We start from the raw sequence: 18,389 nt of genomic DNA, 5'->3' as shown, positions 1-18,389 counted from the left end.
AGCTGTCCATGGTCCAGCACCTTTGACCAGCCTCATCTTCAGCGTGGGATCTGGCATTGGACAAGAACACAACACAAAGTCTTATTGATTTAACCAAGATTTGACCAAGATTTAGAGTAGCATTCTGTCCACTGACTGGACAGTTGTGCTTCACAAACAGCAGTCTTGACAAAAGTTAGTCAAGTGGTATGCAGTAATTGCAGCATTTTGTGTTAAATATTGTCCAGGCATTGTGAGTGTTTTACACTCAGCCATCTTTTCTTCCTGATGCAATGTTTAGCAGAAGGTGGATAATGCCACCACTCCTGTTCGAGTAATAAATTGATAGTATTTGCAAAGGTACAGGCTATGAATATTTAACATCTTGATTAATACATTTACATATAAGGGTGCAGTAAGTATAATTTAGGGGATTGTGTGAAGGAGGTATGAATGTGTATAATACAGACAGGTACTTCTAATAGGAAATGGCTGGAATAAAAATCAAGTCAATTTGTATATGGCCAGAAATGTTATATAATTTAACAGAGTTGCTGCAGGTGACAATGCCAGGCCTCAAGGGTAATTGCCGAGGATAATCCTGTGATGGAGAATTAAATCAATGAGGTGTCCAAAGAAAGAAGTATTGTAACAGTGGGTGACTTCAATTATCCTCACATAAGGGTACATGCACATTCCACTCATGACAAAGAAGTAAAATTTCTGGATACCATGACTCTGCCCTAGAAGAGTTGGTTATGGAACTGACTCTCAGCTTATGCAGCACCCAGAACATGGTATGAGATGTGCTGTTGAACCACAATGCTGTAAAATTCAACATGTATGTACATGAACAATTGCCAAGGAAGTCCAACACAGTCACATTTTACTTCAAAAGAGGAAACTTCTAAAACATTTTTTGCGGGGATTGATAAAAGGAAGTTGAAAATAATGGTAATATTTACTACCTGCTCTTCACCAGCAGGTCCCAGAATACAATTCAGTATAAAAGCAACTAAAACATATTATATTCACAAGATTAGGGTGGGTCCTGAAAACATCATTTCAAGTGCCAGAGGCCAGGGTAAGAGCTGCATCTTTAGCATTACCTGAAAACTGTACTGCGAAGATGCCAGGTGCATCTCTATGGGAAGGGATTTCCACAACTTCGGGGCTGGCGCAGAGAATGCCCTTGTCCAGGCCACCATCCCTGAGGGCAGCAGAACTACCAAAAAGGCTCCCTCTGCTGATCTTAAGAGCATCTGTAGGGAAGGAGGCAATCTCTCAGATATCTGGGGCCTAAGTTGTTTAAGGTTTTAAACACTAGCACTATCATGTAAAATTGGGCCCAAAAATGAATTGGCAACCAATGCAATTGCTTTAGAACAGGGGTATGAGTTCTAAAAACAACCCCCGTCAGTAATCTGGCTGCTGCGTTTTGGACCAGTTGAAGTTTCTGAGTCCTTGGAATGTAATTTGTTTTTATACTGAATTTTAGACTGTTAGACTGCCCTGGGACCTTCTGGTGAAGGGTAGGCCATTTGTAGTATTAGTATTAATATTATTTCAACTTCCTTTTTATCAATCCCCCCATTTGTTAGAAGTTGGAAAATCAAGATGTCACATCTCTCAAAAATGCTTGAGGATTGTGCAAAACCACAGTAATAGAAGCCCAGCTAGAATGTGTACCATCAAGGCCAAGGGAATGCCTGCATGGTTAATGAGCAGAGTCATGAAAGCTATTAGAAACAAGAAAGCTTCCTTCAGAAAATGGAAGTCTTGTCCAAATGAGAACAAAGTGGAACACAAATTTTGACGAAATAAATGCAAGCAGACAGTAAGGGGGGGCATAGAGAAGATTCCAAGGGCACATCACTAAAAATATTAAGATCAACACAAAAAATGCCCCAGAAGCATGAAATTGGCTAGGGAGATTATTGGACCTTTGCATGATGTTAAGGAGTTAAGGATGTGCCAAAGAAGAAGAGACTGCAGAGAAGCTGAACAAATTGCTTGCATCTGTCTTTACTGAGAAAAGATTCAGAACAGAGAAAAAGTACTACTTCACATAATGCAGTTAAGCTATGGAATACAGTACTAGAAGATGACCACCACTAACTCAGATTGCATTAAAAGGGGTTAGACAAATTCATGGATGAAAGGCCATCAATGGCTACTAGTCATTATGGCTTTGTTCTGCTTCCATTCTTGGAGGCAGTATGCCCCTGACTACCAGCTGCTGGAAATCACAAATGGGAAGAGTGTTGTTGCATTTGGATCCTGTTTGTGGGCTTCCTATTGGTATCTGGTTGAACATGATGTGGGACTAGATGGGCCCTTGACTGATCCAGTAGGGCTCTTCTTATGTAACATTTCTTAGTATTTTTAATGTACTCTTATTTTAGTGGTTTGTTTTTTAGGGGTAGTAATGTTACTTTGTACAGCAAAAACAACAAAGTGCAATAATATAGATTTTAAAAAATTGTCCAAAAAAGAAAGGACTGTATTGGTACAAAAAAACCTGTTGAGATTTTTTGCTGCTGGACAATACCTTCATCTTCTCTGCCTAGGTGATTTTTTGAGATGGCTTGAGGTCTAGGTAGTCTGCTCTTTTACTGTGATCTGAGCATGTATGCTCTGTTGTCACTAGTGCATTATCCAGTGTAATCATATTGTGTCAAACTGCTTTTAGACATATTTTCATATTCATTAGAACAGAGTAGAATAGTTCTATGGTTCACCTGTGAACTTTATGTTGATGCAAATGTCTGATTGTTAATAGTGAACATTAAGCTGGAGGTTTATGGATGCATTTTTTAAATCAACACAGGCTTTTCTTTTGCATTATATATGGACTTAGTGATTCTTGTGTACAAAGTCATCTTTTCTTGATACCAAGTAAGCATACACCCCAGAGTTAACTAAAGTTTACTGAACACAGTGGAAAACCTGTTGAGAGTGGGTAAGATTCCCAGTTCAAAGCTCTCCTCAGACACTCACCAGGTGTCTTTGGCAAAGAACTATTATCTCAGTCATCTGCCTGCAATATTGAGAAGTTGAGCTAGTATACAGAGCTCTAGCTGAAACTCTTGAAATGTGTTGTATAAATGTTTTTCATGATAAACCGTTTCAGGATGTTTTGTGGGAAGTGCTTCTCAAATGAAATACAGCAATAACTCACTGTGTGTGTGTGTGTAGTTATATATTAAGAATACATGTAGCTTTTCCAGTGCTCAAAGTACTTATTATATATTGTGATTCCTACAACAACCCAGTGAGGTAGGCCACTTTAATTATCCTCTTGTTACGTATGGGGGGAGGCTAATTCTGAGAGTCGTTTGCTTAAATCTGATTACTGAGTTAGGCTGTAATCCATGCCTCCTCACAAGTAAGCTCCATTGGGTTCAGTGGGACTTACTCCCAGGTAAATGTGTACTGGATTGCAGCCCAAGTCAGAAAAGCAGAGCTGGTTCTCGTACTAATCCGTTATACTACACGAGATCTCAAATTGGTTAGAAGAGGGTGACTAGCATCAAAGGCTGGGTTCTTCTACCTTTCTTTGCATAACAGGCCAGTTCAGGAACTTGGCAGAGGGCTGCGGGCAAGTTTCCCCATGCTGAAATTCCCTTTTCTACCCCGTTACTGCAATTATATAAATATAGGATCTCCGTTCTTCTGTTAGATTCAGCCCGTTTCACACATTACGCAGCCAAAATGCAAATTCAGGTTTGCCACTGACGGCGTACATCAGTCAACAGGGAGCTGCAAGTGTATTTGCTCCCTTTCTCCTCGTACACGTGCCTGTCACCATTCATATTGTTTTTAAGCGAACACTTCTGAAGAGAGGAAAAACAGTAATGTGTGAAGACGTCCTATACTAATAACCATTTAAGTTTTTGGTAGTGGTGGTGCTCTGTGTGCCCTTAATACTTTAACATGTAGGTTGTACGTGGAGAAGTTTGGATGAGAAAACGTCCCGAGGCTTGTCAAGTTCTCCCTCAGCGCCTTTCCTTCTTGGTCACTGCTGCTCCTACATCCTCTGCAGCGACGTTCGCTGTGGAAGAACGGCGGGGGTGGGAGGAGAGAAAACTGAGCGAGCGCGAGCGAGCGAGTGTCGGGTCTCGTCTCCCTCTCAGCCCCGGTGTTGGTTACCCGGCTGGGGCTGCGCGCGCATCTCCTCTTGTTTTATATATTTCTACTCTCCCCCCCCCCTCACTCGCTCTTCTCTTTCCCCCCTCCCTTCCTTCTCTCCCCGCTCTCGCGTTGGCTGCCGGGATCGCTGGCCGCTTTGGTTAATGTCCGCCATGTTTGCCATGGCGCAGGGAGCGGATCGAGCGAGCCCGGCGCGGATCTAGGGCTGCGGGCGGCTCTTCGTGGGAGCTGTTCCGGGGCGGCGGGGCTCTCCATGGTGTGTCGGGCCGGGTTCGGGAGCGGCTGGGAGGCGGCGGCGAGGCCGTAGTGAGGGTCCCCCTCACCCCCCCACCTCCCCAGCCCGGCCCCGGGGTGTTATTGTGAGGGGGAGACAATGAGCAAACTCTCCTTCCGAGCCCGGGCGCTAGACGCCGCCAAACCGCTGCCCATCTACCGCGGCAAGGACATGCCCGACCTCAATGACTGCGTCTCCATCAATCGGGCCGTGCCGCAGATGCCCACTGGCATGGAAAAGGAGGAGGAATCGGTAAGGGAGTCTCGCAGGGGGGGCCCACCATTGTTTATCAGACATTCCCCCTCCCCTCACGGGAAATAGGCCATTGGCATTCACCAAGCGCTGCTACGCACGCTTCCCGCCGCAGCGGCGCACGCTCCCGATGGGGGCCTGCGTAAACAGCGCAGCGTAAACTCTCCTCCGATGCCGTAAACGGGGCCTTGCTCCGCCATCTTCTTTGCGTCCCCAGGACTCGCGAAGTGTTTTGATTAGAGGGGAGGGGAGGAGAGGGGAAGGATCTTAACGCTGGCGGAAGAGAAGGGAAGCGCAAAAGGCGTTCTTGAATGGAAGAGTGTGCGCGCCGGCCGTTCTTGGCGGAGCTTGTCTTCTGCTGCTGTTGGTCTTTAGCTCTGTGCATTGGCAGACTGGAACTACACGATAGCAGCTGTTACGAGTTCCTAGATATCTCTGGCTTTGACGGATGGCTTTATTTCAGGGCATCAGATCTTCGTATAACAGATCTTGTTTTATACATTTGAAGCTGGTTGCTCTCCTAACAGCAAGTGAGGGTAGTGCTTTATCTGGATTTGTAGCAAAGGTGTATGTTATTGGAAAACAAGCAGAGCCTTGCTTTTACCTGATTTTAATGAAATAACGTTATGCTCAGTTTTCAGGGAATTAAATATATCCTGGGACCCAGAAGCTGTCATGTTATTCTGACAGGCTACACTTCTCAGTCCAAGTTATAGGAAAGAAGGGCTTATGCTGTCACTTGCTCTGACTAACCAGCGAGCCATGCAGTGTGTGATCCAACAATATTCCGTTATATTTTGGTTTCTTTGTGTTGTTGAAGCAAGACTGATAATAGAATCCTATAAATGCGTACTCAGAATCAGGTACCACTGAACTCTGTGAGGCTTACTCCTAATTAAGTGTGCGTAGGTTTGCAAGCTGAGACTTAACTATTCACAAGAGAACTGTTTGTAAATAACCACTAATGTAGTTGGAAATGAATCATATCCTGACTTTTGTTTGTGGTGGGTGAATGTATGTGATGCACTGTTGATGCAAAATACCAGTTTTCTGTTAATTCACATCTCTATTAGGTTGTGATTTTTTTGAATTTAATTTGCTGTGATAATTTTCAATTAAATTTAAAGGTTTCACTTGTAACATACATATAATCCTTTGCTGTCAAAGTGTATTTGCACATTTGTAGCTGAAGAGATAGATAAGATACCTTTACAGCAGGCATACCTGCTGTCTGTTTTATTGATGCTTTTTGAGTGAACCAATTGAATTATTTTTCTGAAAAGCTGGAGTTGCATATTGCTCTGTGTACAAATTGGCCTACTAATGTGTCTGTGCTTGCATGCAAAACTGATAGTAAATGTATCATTGAAAATTTCTTCAATGAAAAGATTTCTCCACCTCATTGCCAGCCCACTATGTGTTGGATTGGTTGTGGCTTTCAGAAGAAGGCTGCACATTTTGTGATTGGCTTTCTTGTTTCACTGTTAGAACCGAGAGGCATCTTTGTAATCTTTCATTGGTAGCTCATGATTATGACCTCATTGCATTTTTCCTTCCGTTATAATTTATACTATATTCATTATTGCTAATTCTTCAGCTATCTTAACCTTATTAGGAGGTGGATTACTGTATATTGTGTATTTTTAAACCAAACTGATCTAGCTATATTTACCAATTTAGCTGTCTTTTTCAGTGGCAGCTTAGTTTAAAAGAGGACATATTTATATAACTTCAACTAATTTACACTTTGTGGAAAGTGGAATTAATAGTCTTTTAAAAATCTGGAGCTAAAATATTGCACGTTCAAGAATATAATTTTAATAAAAACATGTAAAATTAAATGATCCCAATATATTCTACCTGACATTCTTTATTATTGGTTGTTTTGAAAAGTAGATGAACTAATAAAGCAGTCCTATGATTTACAGCCAAATAATTAAATACATTTCTTGAAAATAAAACCTACTACTTTCATTGGGAAGTTTCCCAAATAAGTTGGATTGAAATCTTGCTCTGCAATTCTGCGCATGTTTACTCAGAACTAAGTCCCACTGTGTTCAGCAGGGCTTATTCCCTAGTATGTGTTTCTGCAATCCTGTTCAAGCTTAATTGGAAATAAGAACGTTGAAAACAATAGGTCGTTTAAGTAGACTTGTATAGAATTGCACTGTTGGTAAACATATAGCTCAGTGCTGGCCATGCTTACTAAGAAATCACATTGATATCAGTGGGATTTACTTTGAAGCAAGTGTTTTATTATTTATATATTTAAGTATTTTTTGGATGAACCTCATAAAGTGGTTTACGCTATTACAATTTTCGTAAGTCATGTTTACTCCCTCTCACTAAAGACTCCTCTATACATGCCTACCACTTCTAATCCAGTATCGTGTGTTATCCTCAATACTGCCCCACGAAATAGTTGCCAGGTAAACCTGGCATCAGGTGACAGTTATTGGGTGGGAGAGGGGCAGAGTTTCTATGCTGGGCTGCAGATGTAAGTCCAGTATTATGTGTTCTCTGTAGAGAGGAAGTGGCTGAAGCAGAAGAAAGGGCTGTGGGGACAAGTTGGAAACAATTATTCGTCCAGAGCAGGTTCTAGCTTTTGTTGTTGGTTTGTGAAGGTCAAATGTACATAGCTCCCCTCCCCACTTCCTTGAAATTGTTACCAGGAAAACCTGTCATTATACTTGTCTTTCTGTGACTAGCAGATACATTTGGCCCAAGCTGCTGTCTCTTTGTAGTGGCTCCAAGTGAAAGAAAGGGCTGATGGATACAGTATCCATCTTTAGAATCATAATGTTGTTTCTTTATAGTGCTATTGAACATGAGAGGGGTAAAAGTGGGGAGCAGCCAGAGCATACACACACAAGGTGTGTTCCCCAGTGCCTCTGTATGGGCAGGCTCTTCAAACCATCCCACATTCATCATCAACAACTGAAGGAGGTTCTGTATGTGTTTGGTTGAATAAGGCAGAGAAGCTTCCACGTATGTTCAGCTGAACATGCTTAGAAATCATCTTCCAGATTGTTGAGCTGAACATTGATGTTGGGGTGATGCTTATGTGCATGTGTTGTCTCCACTCCATGTTAGAATAGGGCTTCTAACTAAGCCTTCTCCAACCTTGGGTCCTCAGATGTTGTTGAACTCCAATCCCCATCATCCCCAACCAGCATAGCCGTAGTCAAGGAGGGTGGGAGTTATAAACCAACAGGTCTGGAGACCCAAGGTTGAAGAAGGCTGTGCTAACTTAGGTAAATTGAATTTCACTACTTTTCCACAGAACTCTTGGGTGTTCTTTATTTATGTTTGAGAAAAGCACAAGGGCTGCTGCAACCCAGTTTTCTTTTTATGAAGCTGTACGTAGGGGGAAAAAATCTTATGCTTATAATTGCCATTGATGATCATGAGTACAGATCTTCTATAAATAGGCTGGAGCTTGGATTTTAAGATTGTGGGACAGTGGTTTGACACAATTTATGGATGAACATGGTATATTCTCTCTTTTTAAAAAGGTAAGGGGGACAACTTACGCTGCAAGGTAACCTAAATTACATTGTTAAACCAATTCTGCAAATGGCTAGGCAGGGTCAGGGTACTCATTAATTATACAGCCACAAGAGTGACTGTATACTATAGCCAGCATGGATTTTTCACATTCCACCATGTTAAATTGAAAATACCCCCCATGCCATTCTGCTGCTCCTCATAAGCTCATTTCAAAACAAAACCTTACAAAATGTATAGTCCTGAACTCAGAAACGCTTGCTTAACTCTCTTAAGTTTTCATGGTGATACACAAAACACTTGTAGAGAATCCAGACTTTAAAGTCTGAAGCATGAGTAAAATAATCCAGACTTCTCTTGATATTTTTTTCTGTCAGAGTGCTCATAATTTGTTGAAATTAATTAAAAATCAGCCATGTTCACAGAGTATCTGTAATCCTATTATTAACCTTGCCCTAGAGCTTGGAAAAGTTACTTTTTTGAACTACAACTCCCATCAGCCTCAGCCAGCATGGCCACTGGATTGGGCTGGTGGGAGTTGTAGTTCAAAAAAGTAACTTTTCCAAGCTGTGCCTTGCCCCATACTCTGACCTTCATCTTCTGCAGTTTAAAAGGTAAAAAAAAAGCATGGATAATTTTTAATTAATTTAAGAAATTTGACGTTGGAGTCTGTGATAGCGCAGGCAAGCTCAGTAAGAACCAACTGTCAGTGTTCTAAAATCCAGGCTAACAGCTGTTTGGCTTGCTTAATCAGGGGACCACACTCACACCAGACATTTGTTCCACTTGAAACAGTCATGGTTTTCCCCGAAGAATCCTGGGAAGTATAGTTTGTGAAGGGTGCTGAGAGTTTCCTAACGACTCCCCCTGACAGCACTCCAGTCGCCAGAGTGGTTTAACAGCCCTTCTTCCCAGAATATTCTGGTGAATAGAGCTCTGTGAGGGCAATGGGAGCATCTCCTAGCACCTTTCACAAACTACATTTCCCAGGACTCTTTGGAGAAAGCCATGACTGTTTAAATTGGAATAAATGTCTTGTGTGGATATGGCCAGGGACAGCTTTGGTTTAAATTTGGGTGAGACTACTTATGTGTGCTGTAGAAGAAAAACATGGGGAACCCCCCCCCAAATAATGATACTGTGAACAAGGTTTTTCTTTTGGAAACAAAAGGGCTTTCCCTTCTGCCCCAGTACCCACCCACCCAATCTCTTCCCCTCCCTCCCCTCCTTCCTCTCCCCTCCTCTTCTGCCTCCCCTCCCCCAGGTCAGTTTCATCTATCCTAAGCATGACTGCACAGGAGTAAATCCAATTGAACTCAGTAAGCATGCAAATGATTGAACCTGCTGTCCCCTCCCTCTCTTCCTTCCTCCCTCTCTTCCTTCCTCCCTCTCTTCCTTCCTCCCTCTCTTCCTTCCTCCCTCTCCCCTCCTTCCCCCTCCCCTCCCTTTCTACTCCCTTCATCCTCCCCTCTCCAGCCCTCCTTCCTCCCCTTATCCTCTGCTCCCCCCGTCGTCAGTTTCACCTTTCCTTAGCATGATTGTATGGGAGTAAATCCCATTGAACTCAATAAGCATGCAAATGATCAAACCTCCCTCCCCCCTCCTATCACTTCCCTCCCCACTCAAGTCCTTCCTCCCTCCTTCTTAGCCTCCTCCCCTGTGGTCAGTTTCACCTCTCCTAAGCATGATTGCACAGGAGTGAATCTTAATTGAGTTCAATAAGCATGCAAGTGATCAATCCATTCTCAGCGAATTTGCACAGGATTCCATTTCTTACCTCCCAGATTAAAAAGCAGAGAAATTCACTAATAGGCAAAAAAACCCAAAAACCTTGCCGTTGAAAAACACACCTATAGCCAACAGATATTTCTATCAAACTTTAAGTAGCAGGGAAACTGGACAGCTATAGTGAGTGCACCAGGGGAGCAGGGGGCCTTATTTGTACTGCCCTACAAATTTGTAAAAATGCAAACACAATTTGGGTTGGTCTTTCACAGTCCAATCCACTTCCAGTGTAGCTAACATGTGCCTCTGAGCATATGGTGAGTTGTGGCAACACCTGCAATCAGGACTGCATCTCCAAAGATGGAGAATTCCATTCTTATATGTTGGTTTTCTTCTTACTTTGCTTCTTTCCTGTGTTACTACTATTTCTACAGACTCTAACTTAGAAAATTATATTTTGCACATTCATCCTAGAAATCTGTGTAAAATGTTTTTTTATTGGTCAGTGTCATATTATGGTGAAGACAGCACGTTTTGTTTCAAACTGATGGTTATGCTCTATTTCTATTTAGGGTGCATTAACAGTTGAATCTGAAACTGCACTTTGATGTAAAATCAGATTGATTACAATATGTTGGTACGTAAGAAATGAATCTAGCTGTTGTAAAAAACAAAGTTGGCTGCCCAAGATGCATGTGTTCAGCCTGCTATGCTTAAACCACTCCATTTATGGAAGGATGGGATGGTCAGTTAAAAACATAGAGCACACCTAGAAATTTGCTAGAGTATATTTCACCTACCACTGTTTTATGTTGTGCAAACTAAGACAGTCCATATGTCCACTCAAGGCTATTCTGCAGTGGCATTATTCCACAATTGGTTTTGGAGCTTTTTTAGTGTAAATTTTGCAAAGTGTTGCTGTACTTCACATATTCATGGAAACGGAAGGAAAAATAAATTACCCCAGGAAACGTCACTAAAATTGCAAACATATTTAAAGTTAATATCTGAAGTATATCAACTGTCTTATTATTGTTGCTTCCTCCCTGCTAAAACAAGATCATGTCTTGTTTCTGTTATTTGGGCTGATTGCAGGTGTTGCTGCCACTCACTATATGCTCAGACGCACATGTTACCAAATTCTTCCAAGCTACACAGGAAGTGGATTGGACTATGAAAGGCCAACCCAAATTGTGTTTGCATTTTTACAAATTTGTAGGACAGTACAAATCAGGTCTCCTGCTCCCATGGTGCATTCAGTATAGTTGCCCAATTTCCCTTCTTTTAAAAGTTTGATAGAAATACCTGTTGGCTATAGGTACATTCTTAAACAGGAAGGGTCTTTTTTGCCTATTAATGAATCCAATTAAGTCATTCTGGGAGTAAACCTACTGAAATCAGTGGTCAAGTTAGTAGGACCATGGCTCTATTCTGGGTATGACTTAGTTGGATACAACCTGATATGTATTTAAAGTAAGAATAATAAAATCAGGACCTGTAACCATGCCTGTGGCCAGCCACCTGACTAGAAAATGTCTTTTTAAAAAAAGAAAGGATGCTGCAGCAGCCAGCGTTAGCTTGGTTGGTTTCAGCATACCCATGCAAGCCCAAATTCTGATTCCTGGCCTGTTTGCTGCTGACTCCATCACGTTCCATGCTCTAATCATGGGGGTTGGAGCCCTGGACTTTGGCCCCATGGTCCATCCCTAGCTGCACCACTAGTTTAAAATGGTGGTTATGAAAACAGCATTATAATGGTTAGAATAAGTGCAATTTTAAAATCTTTTTTATAATGAGTTAAAAGGTAGATTTAAGAAACATCGTATTAGGCTTTATTTTATTTGTTTCCATTTTTTATCCACTTGCACGCTTCACTCCCCCATCCTGGTCATCACCTTTTTAAGCAGTTCTGCAGCTATCAGAATTAAAAAATTAAAAAAACCAACCAAACAAAAGGAGATGGTATTCAGTTCTTACTAAGAGTGCAATCTTCATCATGTCTACTCAGACATAAATCCTGTTGAATTTGATGGGATGTACTCCCAGGGCAGAGGGGTTAGAATTGCAGCCCAAAGCAGGATGGGAGCCTGTGGCCCCCAGCTGCTACTGGAGTAAGTTTCCCATCATCCCTGCTCATTGGCCATGGTGGCTGGATCTGATGGTACTTTAGTCCAGCAACATCTGGAAGGCTAAGGGTTCCCCACCCCTGGCCTAAAGCCTTAGAACACAAGCTTTTTCTTGGTATATACCAGCAAAATGGGAGAATCCTAAACTCTTTAACATACTAATGACAATTTACTGTACAGGAACATACTTGCAGCTTGATAGTTTGCGGTTCAATAGAAAAGAAAATGAGCAACAATAAAAAAAAATTCACAACCTGAACCTGCATTCTGTTGTCTTGGCTACCTCAAACTGAAGATAGGTGAATAAGTTTGCTAAGCCAGTAAAGAGGGAGAATCTGTACACTTTGAAATGAAGGTTTAGTTCAGGTTTGAGCTACATAAAACGCTGCATTCCGATATTCTGAAAAATTCTACTAAGTGTGAACATAGTCGAAGGGAGGAAGTAGCATAAGACCTGTCATAAATGTACCAGTCTCCAGTATCAAATCGTATGCAGGCGTCTGTCCATTTGTTTACCTGCCATGTTTTAACAATTGGTGACAGAGAATTGGAACCTTTCAGTGTGGTTATATTAGGTCAGATGTTCCTTCTTCTACAGGGGTTACATTCCATATAGATGGTTTTACGAATCTTTGAAACAGCCCACATGAATTCAACATTCCAGTGTTCTTTTTTTTTAATTTAGCCTAACGCCAATGCAGCTACAGTGACTGAATTTAATCAGTTCAGTGGACTAAGTCAAAGATTTTTATCTTCAGCTTGAACAGGGGAATGAAATGACACTTGACATAGATGCACTTAAAACACAATTAAGTCCACCTTGGAGTAGTTAAAGCCTAATCCTGAGTGTGTTTTCCCAGAAGAAAGTCTCACTGCTTTTATCAGGAAAAACTTCCTGTTAGAGCAGTACAACTATGGAACAATTACCTAGGGAGGTGGTGGGCTCTCCAGCACTGGAGGCATTCAAGAGGCAGCTGGACAGCCACCTGTCGGCTATGCTTTAAGTAGGGTTCCTGCACTGAGCAGCGGCTTGGACTCGGTGGCCCTTTAGGCACCTTCCTACTCCACTAGTCTATGAATCTAATGGGGGATGTATTGTCAAATTATTATTTATTATTATTTTTAAAATGTATATCCTGCTTTTCACCATCTAGGTCTCAAAGTGGCTTACAACAATAAAAATATACAATATACAAAATTTAAAACTTCAGAAGTTTATACAAAAAAACCCAGAAAAAAACTTTAAACTTCAGAGAAGTGTTCATAATGCAAAGACCTCCTGAAGTATTAACTAGACATCTGAAACTCAGCAGGAACAGTGGCTGTCTAACTTCTAGTCAGAGGGAGTTTCACAGAGTTGGGAAGGCATGGATTCTCATTGGTATGGGTTGTGTTTCTGGTCCATGGGGGACCACTAATAGTGTTCCCCCAGATGAACTCAATAATCGACTTGGGATGTACAGGGTAAGGTACTTCTTAAGGTATCCTGGGCCTAAATTATACAAGGCTTGGCAAACACAACGCTGACCCTGAAACTAACAAGAAGAGAGATGATTTTTTATTTACTACCAGTGCAATTCTAGACATGCCTGCTCAGAAGTAAGCCCCATTGAGTTCAATAGAACTAACTTCCAGGTAAGTGAGTATAGATTTACAGTGTTAATGTTGATGAGGATCTGCTATGAGATCTATTTATTTTATTTATTTATTAAATTTATATCTCACCCTTCTTCCCAGAAGGAGCATTGCCATACCATTTGGATACTGTGGGCATAATAGTCAGGGCTGTGGAGTCAGTACGCCAAACCTTCGACTCCGACTCCTCTATTTTTCTACTGTCCGACTCTGACTCCACCCAAAATTGCTTCTTGTCAATCAAAATTTATTTGGAAGTCGGAGTCGGTACATTTCTACCAACTCTGATTCCTCCCAAAATTGCTTCCGACTCCACCCAAAATTGCTCACGACTCCAACTCCACAGCCCTGATAATAGTATCAAATTTAACTTAGGCTTAAGTGGAAATTGAGAATTTTCCAGAAGATCTGATACAGTCCTCTTTTAATCTCAAAGAGATAATTTTTCTCAAAACTAAGGGGGGGGGAGAGCACAAACTGGGGCAAACCAAGTATAATTGATGGTAAAGCCAACCAATAAAGAATTTGTGGAGCAAATTGCGGAAGACAAATGCCTTGATCTAGTAAAGAGAAATGTGTATTGCACACATGTTGTGAAAATGCATCTGGATGTATATGCTCATCCAAGCTGTTTTTAGCTATTTATATAGTCATCAGGGCTGTGGAGTCGGTACACCAAACCTTTGACTCCGACTCCTCTATTTTTCTGCTGTCTGACTCCAGCTCCACCCAAAATTGCTTCCAACTCCACAGCCTGGAAAGGGCTGTAAATGTCTTTTTAAATTGGAAGCTCTCATAGGAGCATTTTTATTGCTGCCTGAATATGCGCTCATCTTGGCATCACAGCATTTATTATTATTATTATTATTATTATTATTATTATTATTTATTAGACTATTATACCGCCCGACTAGCAATAGCTCTCTGGGCGGTGAACACAGAGAATACAATAAAATACACAATATAATACAATAAGAACATATAAAATAAGAACAATCTAAAATCAGTACAACAAATATGAAAATCAGGTTAACTTAAATTAAAATGCTTTGGGAAAGAGGAAGGTTTTAACCTGGCGCTGAAAGGATAACAATGTCGGCGCCAGGCGCACCTCCTCGGGGCGACTGTTCCACAGTTCGGGGTCCACCACTGAGAAGGCCCTAGATCTTGTCACCACCCTCCGGGCCTCTCTATGAGTTGGAACCCGGAGGAGAGCCTTCGTAGCAGAACGTAGTGTACGGGCCGGTTCGTATTGGGAGAGGCGTTCCAACAGGTATCGTGGTCCTGTGCCGTATAAGGCTTTATAGGTTAATACCAACACTTTGAATCTGGCCCGGAAGCATATTGGTAGCCAGTGCAAGCGAGCCAGAACAGGTGTTATGTGCTCAGACCGCTTGGTCCTTGTTAACAATCTGGCAGCCGCATTTTGCACTAGCTGTAGCTTCCGAACTGTCTTCAAAGGCAGCCCTACGTAGAGCGCATTGCAGTAATCCAAACGCGAGGTTACCAGAGCATGTACAACTGATGTGAGGTCCTCCTTACTCAGATAGGGACGTAGCTGGGCTACCAACCAAAGTTGGTAGAACGCATTCTGTGCCACCGAGGCTACTTGAGCCTCAAGTGAAAGGGAAGAGTCTAGAACGACTCCCAAGCTATGAACCCGCTCCTTTAGGGGGAGTGTAACCCCATCCAGGATAGGGTGTGAATCCACCATCCGATCAGAGAAACCATCCACCAACAGCATTTCAGTCTTGTCAGGATTGAGCCTCAGTTTGTTAGCTCTCATCCAGTCCATTGTCGCGGCCAGGCAACGGTTCAGCACATCAACAGCCTCACCTGAAGAGGATGAAAAGGAGAAGTAGAGCTGCGTGTCATCAGCATACTGATGACAACGCACTCCAAAGCTCCTGATGACCGCACCCAACAGCTTCATGTAGATGTTAAAAAGCATGGGAGACAGAACCGACCTCTGCGGAACTCCACATTGGAGAGCCCACGGTGTCGAGCAATGTTCCCCAAGCACTACCTTCTGGAGACGGCCGGCCAAGTAGGAGCGGAACCACTGCCAAGCAGTACCTCCAACTCCCAACTCTGCGAGCCTCCCCAGAAGGATACCATGGTCGATGGTATCGAAAGCTGCTGAGAGATCAAGGAGAATCAACAGAGTTACACTCCCTCTGTCCCTCTCCCGACATAGGTCATCATACAGGGCGACCAAGGCCATCTCAGTGCCAAAACTAGGCCTAAAACCCGATTGAAATGGATCTAGATATGGATTTGTCTTCATCCGGGTCCTGTGTCATACACTGACACCAAAATGTTTTCCATCTTGAGTTATGGTGATATGCTCAACTACAGCTGACTTCATGGGAAGCTTCTTTGACATTTTGAATTTATATTTTTTAAAAATTGTCAATCAAAATTTATTTTGAAGTCGGAGTCGGTACATTTCTTCCGACTCCATCCAAAATTACTTCCAACTCCGACTCCACAGCCCGGATAGTCATGATGCCTGTTGTGAATGGGGATGCAAAGTCATAGCCAATTGTTACATGTTACTATGATTGCAGCCAAACTCTTTGATGCTAGTATTTTTACTGTTACCTTACAATGTGAACCCTATCTTGATATTAATATGAAATAAATTGAAATGATTTTTTTTAAAGTGTGAAACAGGAAATCAGTCACACAGGACCATTAGATAGCTAGGTAAAAAGGTAATGTGGAAAGATGGCAGGGAAACTCTTTGGAAACTAAACAAATTCTTTACACTATTTTCGCAGTAAGAAGAGTTGATGAAATATCTATACACGAACCATTAGCTTTTGAGGAATGATTTTGAAGACTGGTAGTGTGACATATGACTCTGAGACTAACTAAAACATTAAAAAGCAACAAGCTACCATGCCAGATGATACTGATACAATAGTTCTTAAAGAATTTAATGGGAAATTCTTGATTGTTTTACTGAAATATATAACATTGAAATCAGCTTTATTACTGGAGGACTAGAAGACAATCACCTGTTTGAGAAAATCAGAGCTGGCGAGATATAGGAAAGTACAGGTTGTCAGCCTAACTTGGGGTCATGTAAACTGATAGTTCTATTGAGAATAGAAATATTAACTTGCCGATGAAGAATCATTCTTGTTTTCTGAAACACAAAGTCTTGCTTCACCATATTTTTATTATACTTTTGAGGTAATATCAACAAACATTAAATTAGAATGATCTGTTAGGTAAAATCTATACTTAAGGCATTAATTGATTTTAAAAGATCACTCAAAGTTTCTAAGCAGTCTTATCAGTAACTGCTTAAAAAGGGAAATTGAATAAATCAACAGGTGGTTTGTGCTAGTGAGAAGTAAACAGTGGAGATCCCCCAAGGATCTAAATTTGGAATATTTCTATTTCTCCAGTGGGCACCAGGACACCTCCAAGTGGGTATGAGTTGGGTGAAATAAATATAATTTATTGATTGCACTAAATTATTCAGGATGTGCAGACTGTGAAGAACTCCAAAATGACCTTTCCAAAATGGATGGCTAAAAATGTCAAATCTCTGCCAGCGGTAGCACAATGGACTGAGGATGTTGCTATGCTTTCTGTATCTGAACATGTAGCCTACCGTAGAGAGCAATTACCAGATGAATATGAGGCTATTTGGCCCACTTATGGTGGAATTGTATGCCTACAGTGTCATTTCTGCTTTGGATCTGGTTGTACTGTTGGTAATAACCAAATATTTGTTCCTGGAACAACTTTGTGAGCTGGAAAGTATATAGACATTCCTGTCTGACCTAGGCCCCCCCTCCCCTTACCCTCCTCATCTTCTGCCCTTCTCCTTGCCTGTGTTTTGTTATTATATAAAGAAAAAATTGAACAAAAGTGTTAATTAAACATGTGCTTTGGAATGGAAAAATCTGCTGTAGCATTGTTAAAAGGATTAATAGGGAAGGGACTGAATTAAAACAGCAATGCCATTGTTACATTCTGTCAGCATAATGAGTTGGATCCAATCTTGCACTCAGCGGAGTTTTACCTGTGCTATAGGAAGAGGATGAAGTGATGAATTTCACCCATTCCCCCTTCGTCTCCTCAAAAGTTGCTCTGTAGGTTTAGAAGGCATTCTGGAACAGTGTGGAAGGTGGTGCTGGTATGAAACTTGTTGTCCAGCCCCCTTTCTCTAGCAGGAAGCCTCTGCTGGATCCCAGTTTCGCTTGCAGATAAAAGTCCGGAATATTTATACAGAATTATTAGAATAATTATACAGTTCTGCTTGACCCATATAAAAAAACTGTGGAGGAACTGGGAAGGGCACAGAAAAGGGCAGCTAAGATAATCGGGGTTGGATCACCTTACCTAAAAGTTTTTGGTGCTTTTTAATTTTAGTAAAAAGACAACCAACGTTGGACATGATAAATAGTTATAATTTTATTTATGTTAAAATATTAGATTAATGTTATTAAAGGCTTTGTACACTGGCACAAAAACCTGACCCAGTAGCAGTCGGTAACTCTGTACTTTTAATGCTTGTGTCATGTGTTGACAGTAATCTGTTCCTGTCACCAGTCTAACCGCAGCCTTCTGCACTAGAATCATAGAATAATAGAGTTGGAAGGGGCCTATAAAGCCATTGAGTCCAATCCCCTGCTTAGTGTAGGAATCCTAATTAAAGCATACCTGACAAGTGGCTTTCCAGCTGCCTCTTAATTGCCTCCAGTATTGGAGAGCCCACC

The 18,389-nt window shown here is 41.6% G+C and overlaps 1 protein-coding gene across 2 annotated transcripts in view; it reads left to right on the top strand.

Moving 5' to 3' along the window:
• Nucleotides 1-4,216: 4,216 nt before the first annotated feature.
• Nucleotides 4,217-18,389, top strand: part of EPC2 (enhancer of polycomb homolog 2) — a 61,642-nt gene continuing 47,469 nt past the window's right edge. For both annotated transcript variants that reach the window (XM_061608834.1, XM_061608833.1), the window contains exon 1: nt 4,217-4,657. In XM_061608834.1, coding sequence (XP_061464818.1) covers nt 4,505-4,657 — 153 coding nt within the window. In that variant the 5' untranslated portion in view covers nt 4,217-4,504. The remainder of the gene's footprint in view (nt 4,658-18,389) is intronic.

Source organism: Rhineura floridana, chromosome 2, assembly GCF_030035675.1.
Source record: "Rhineura floridana isolate rRhiFlo1 chromosome 2, rRhiFlo1.hap2, whole genome shotgun sequence".
NCBI lineage: Eukaryota > Metazoa > Chordata > Lepidosauria > Squamata > Rhineuridae > Rhineura > Rhineura floridana.
The sequence above is the reverse complement of the archived record's forward strand: the minus strand, read 5'-3'. Positions and strand labels throughout refer to the sequence as shown.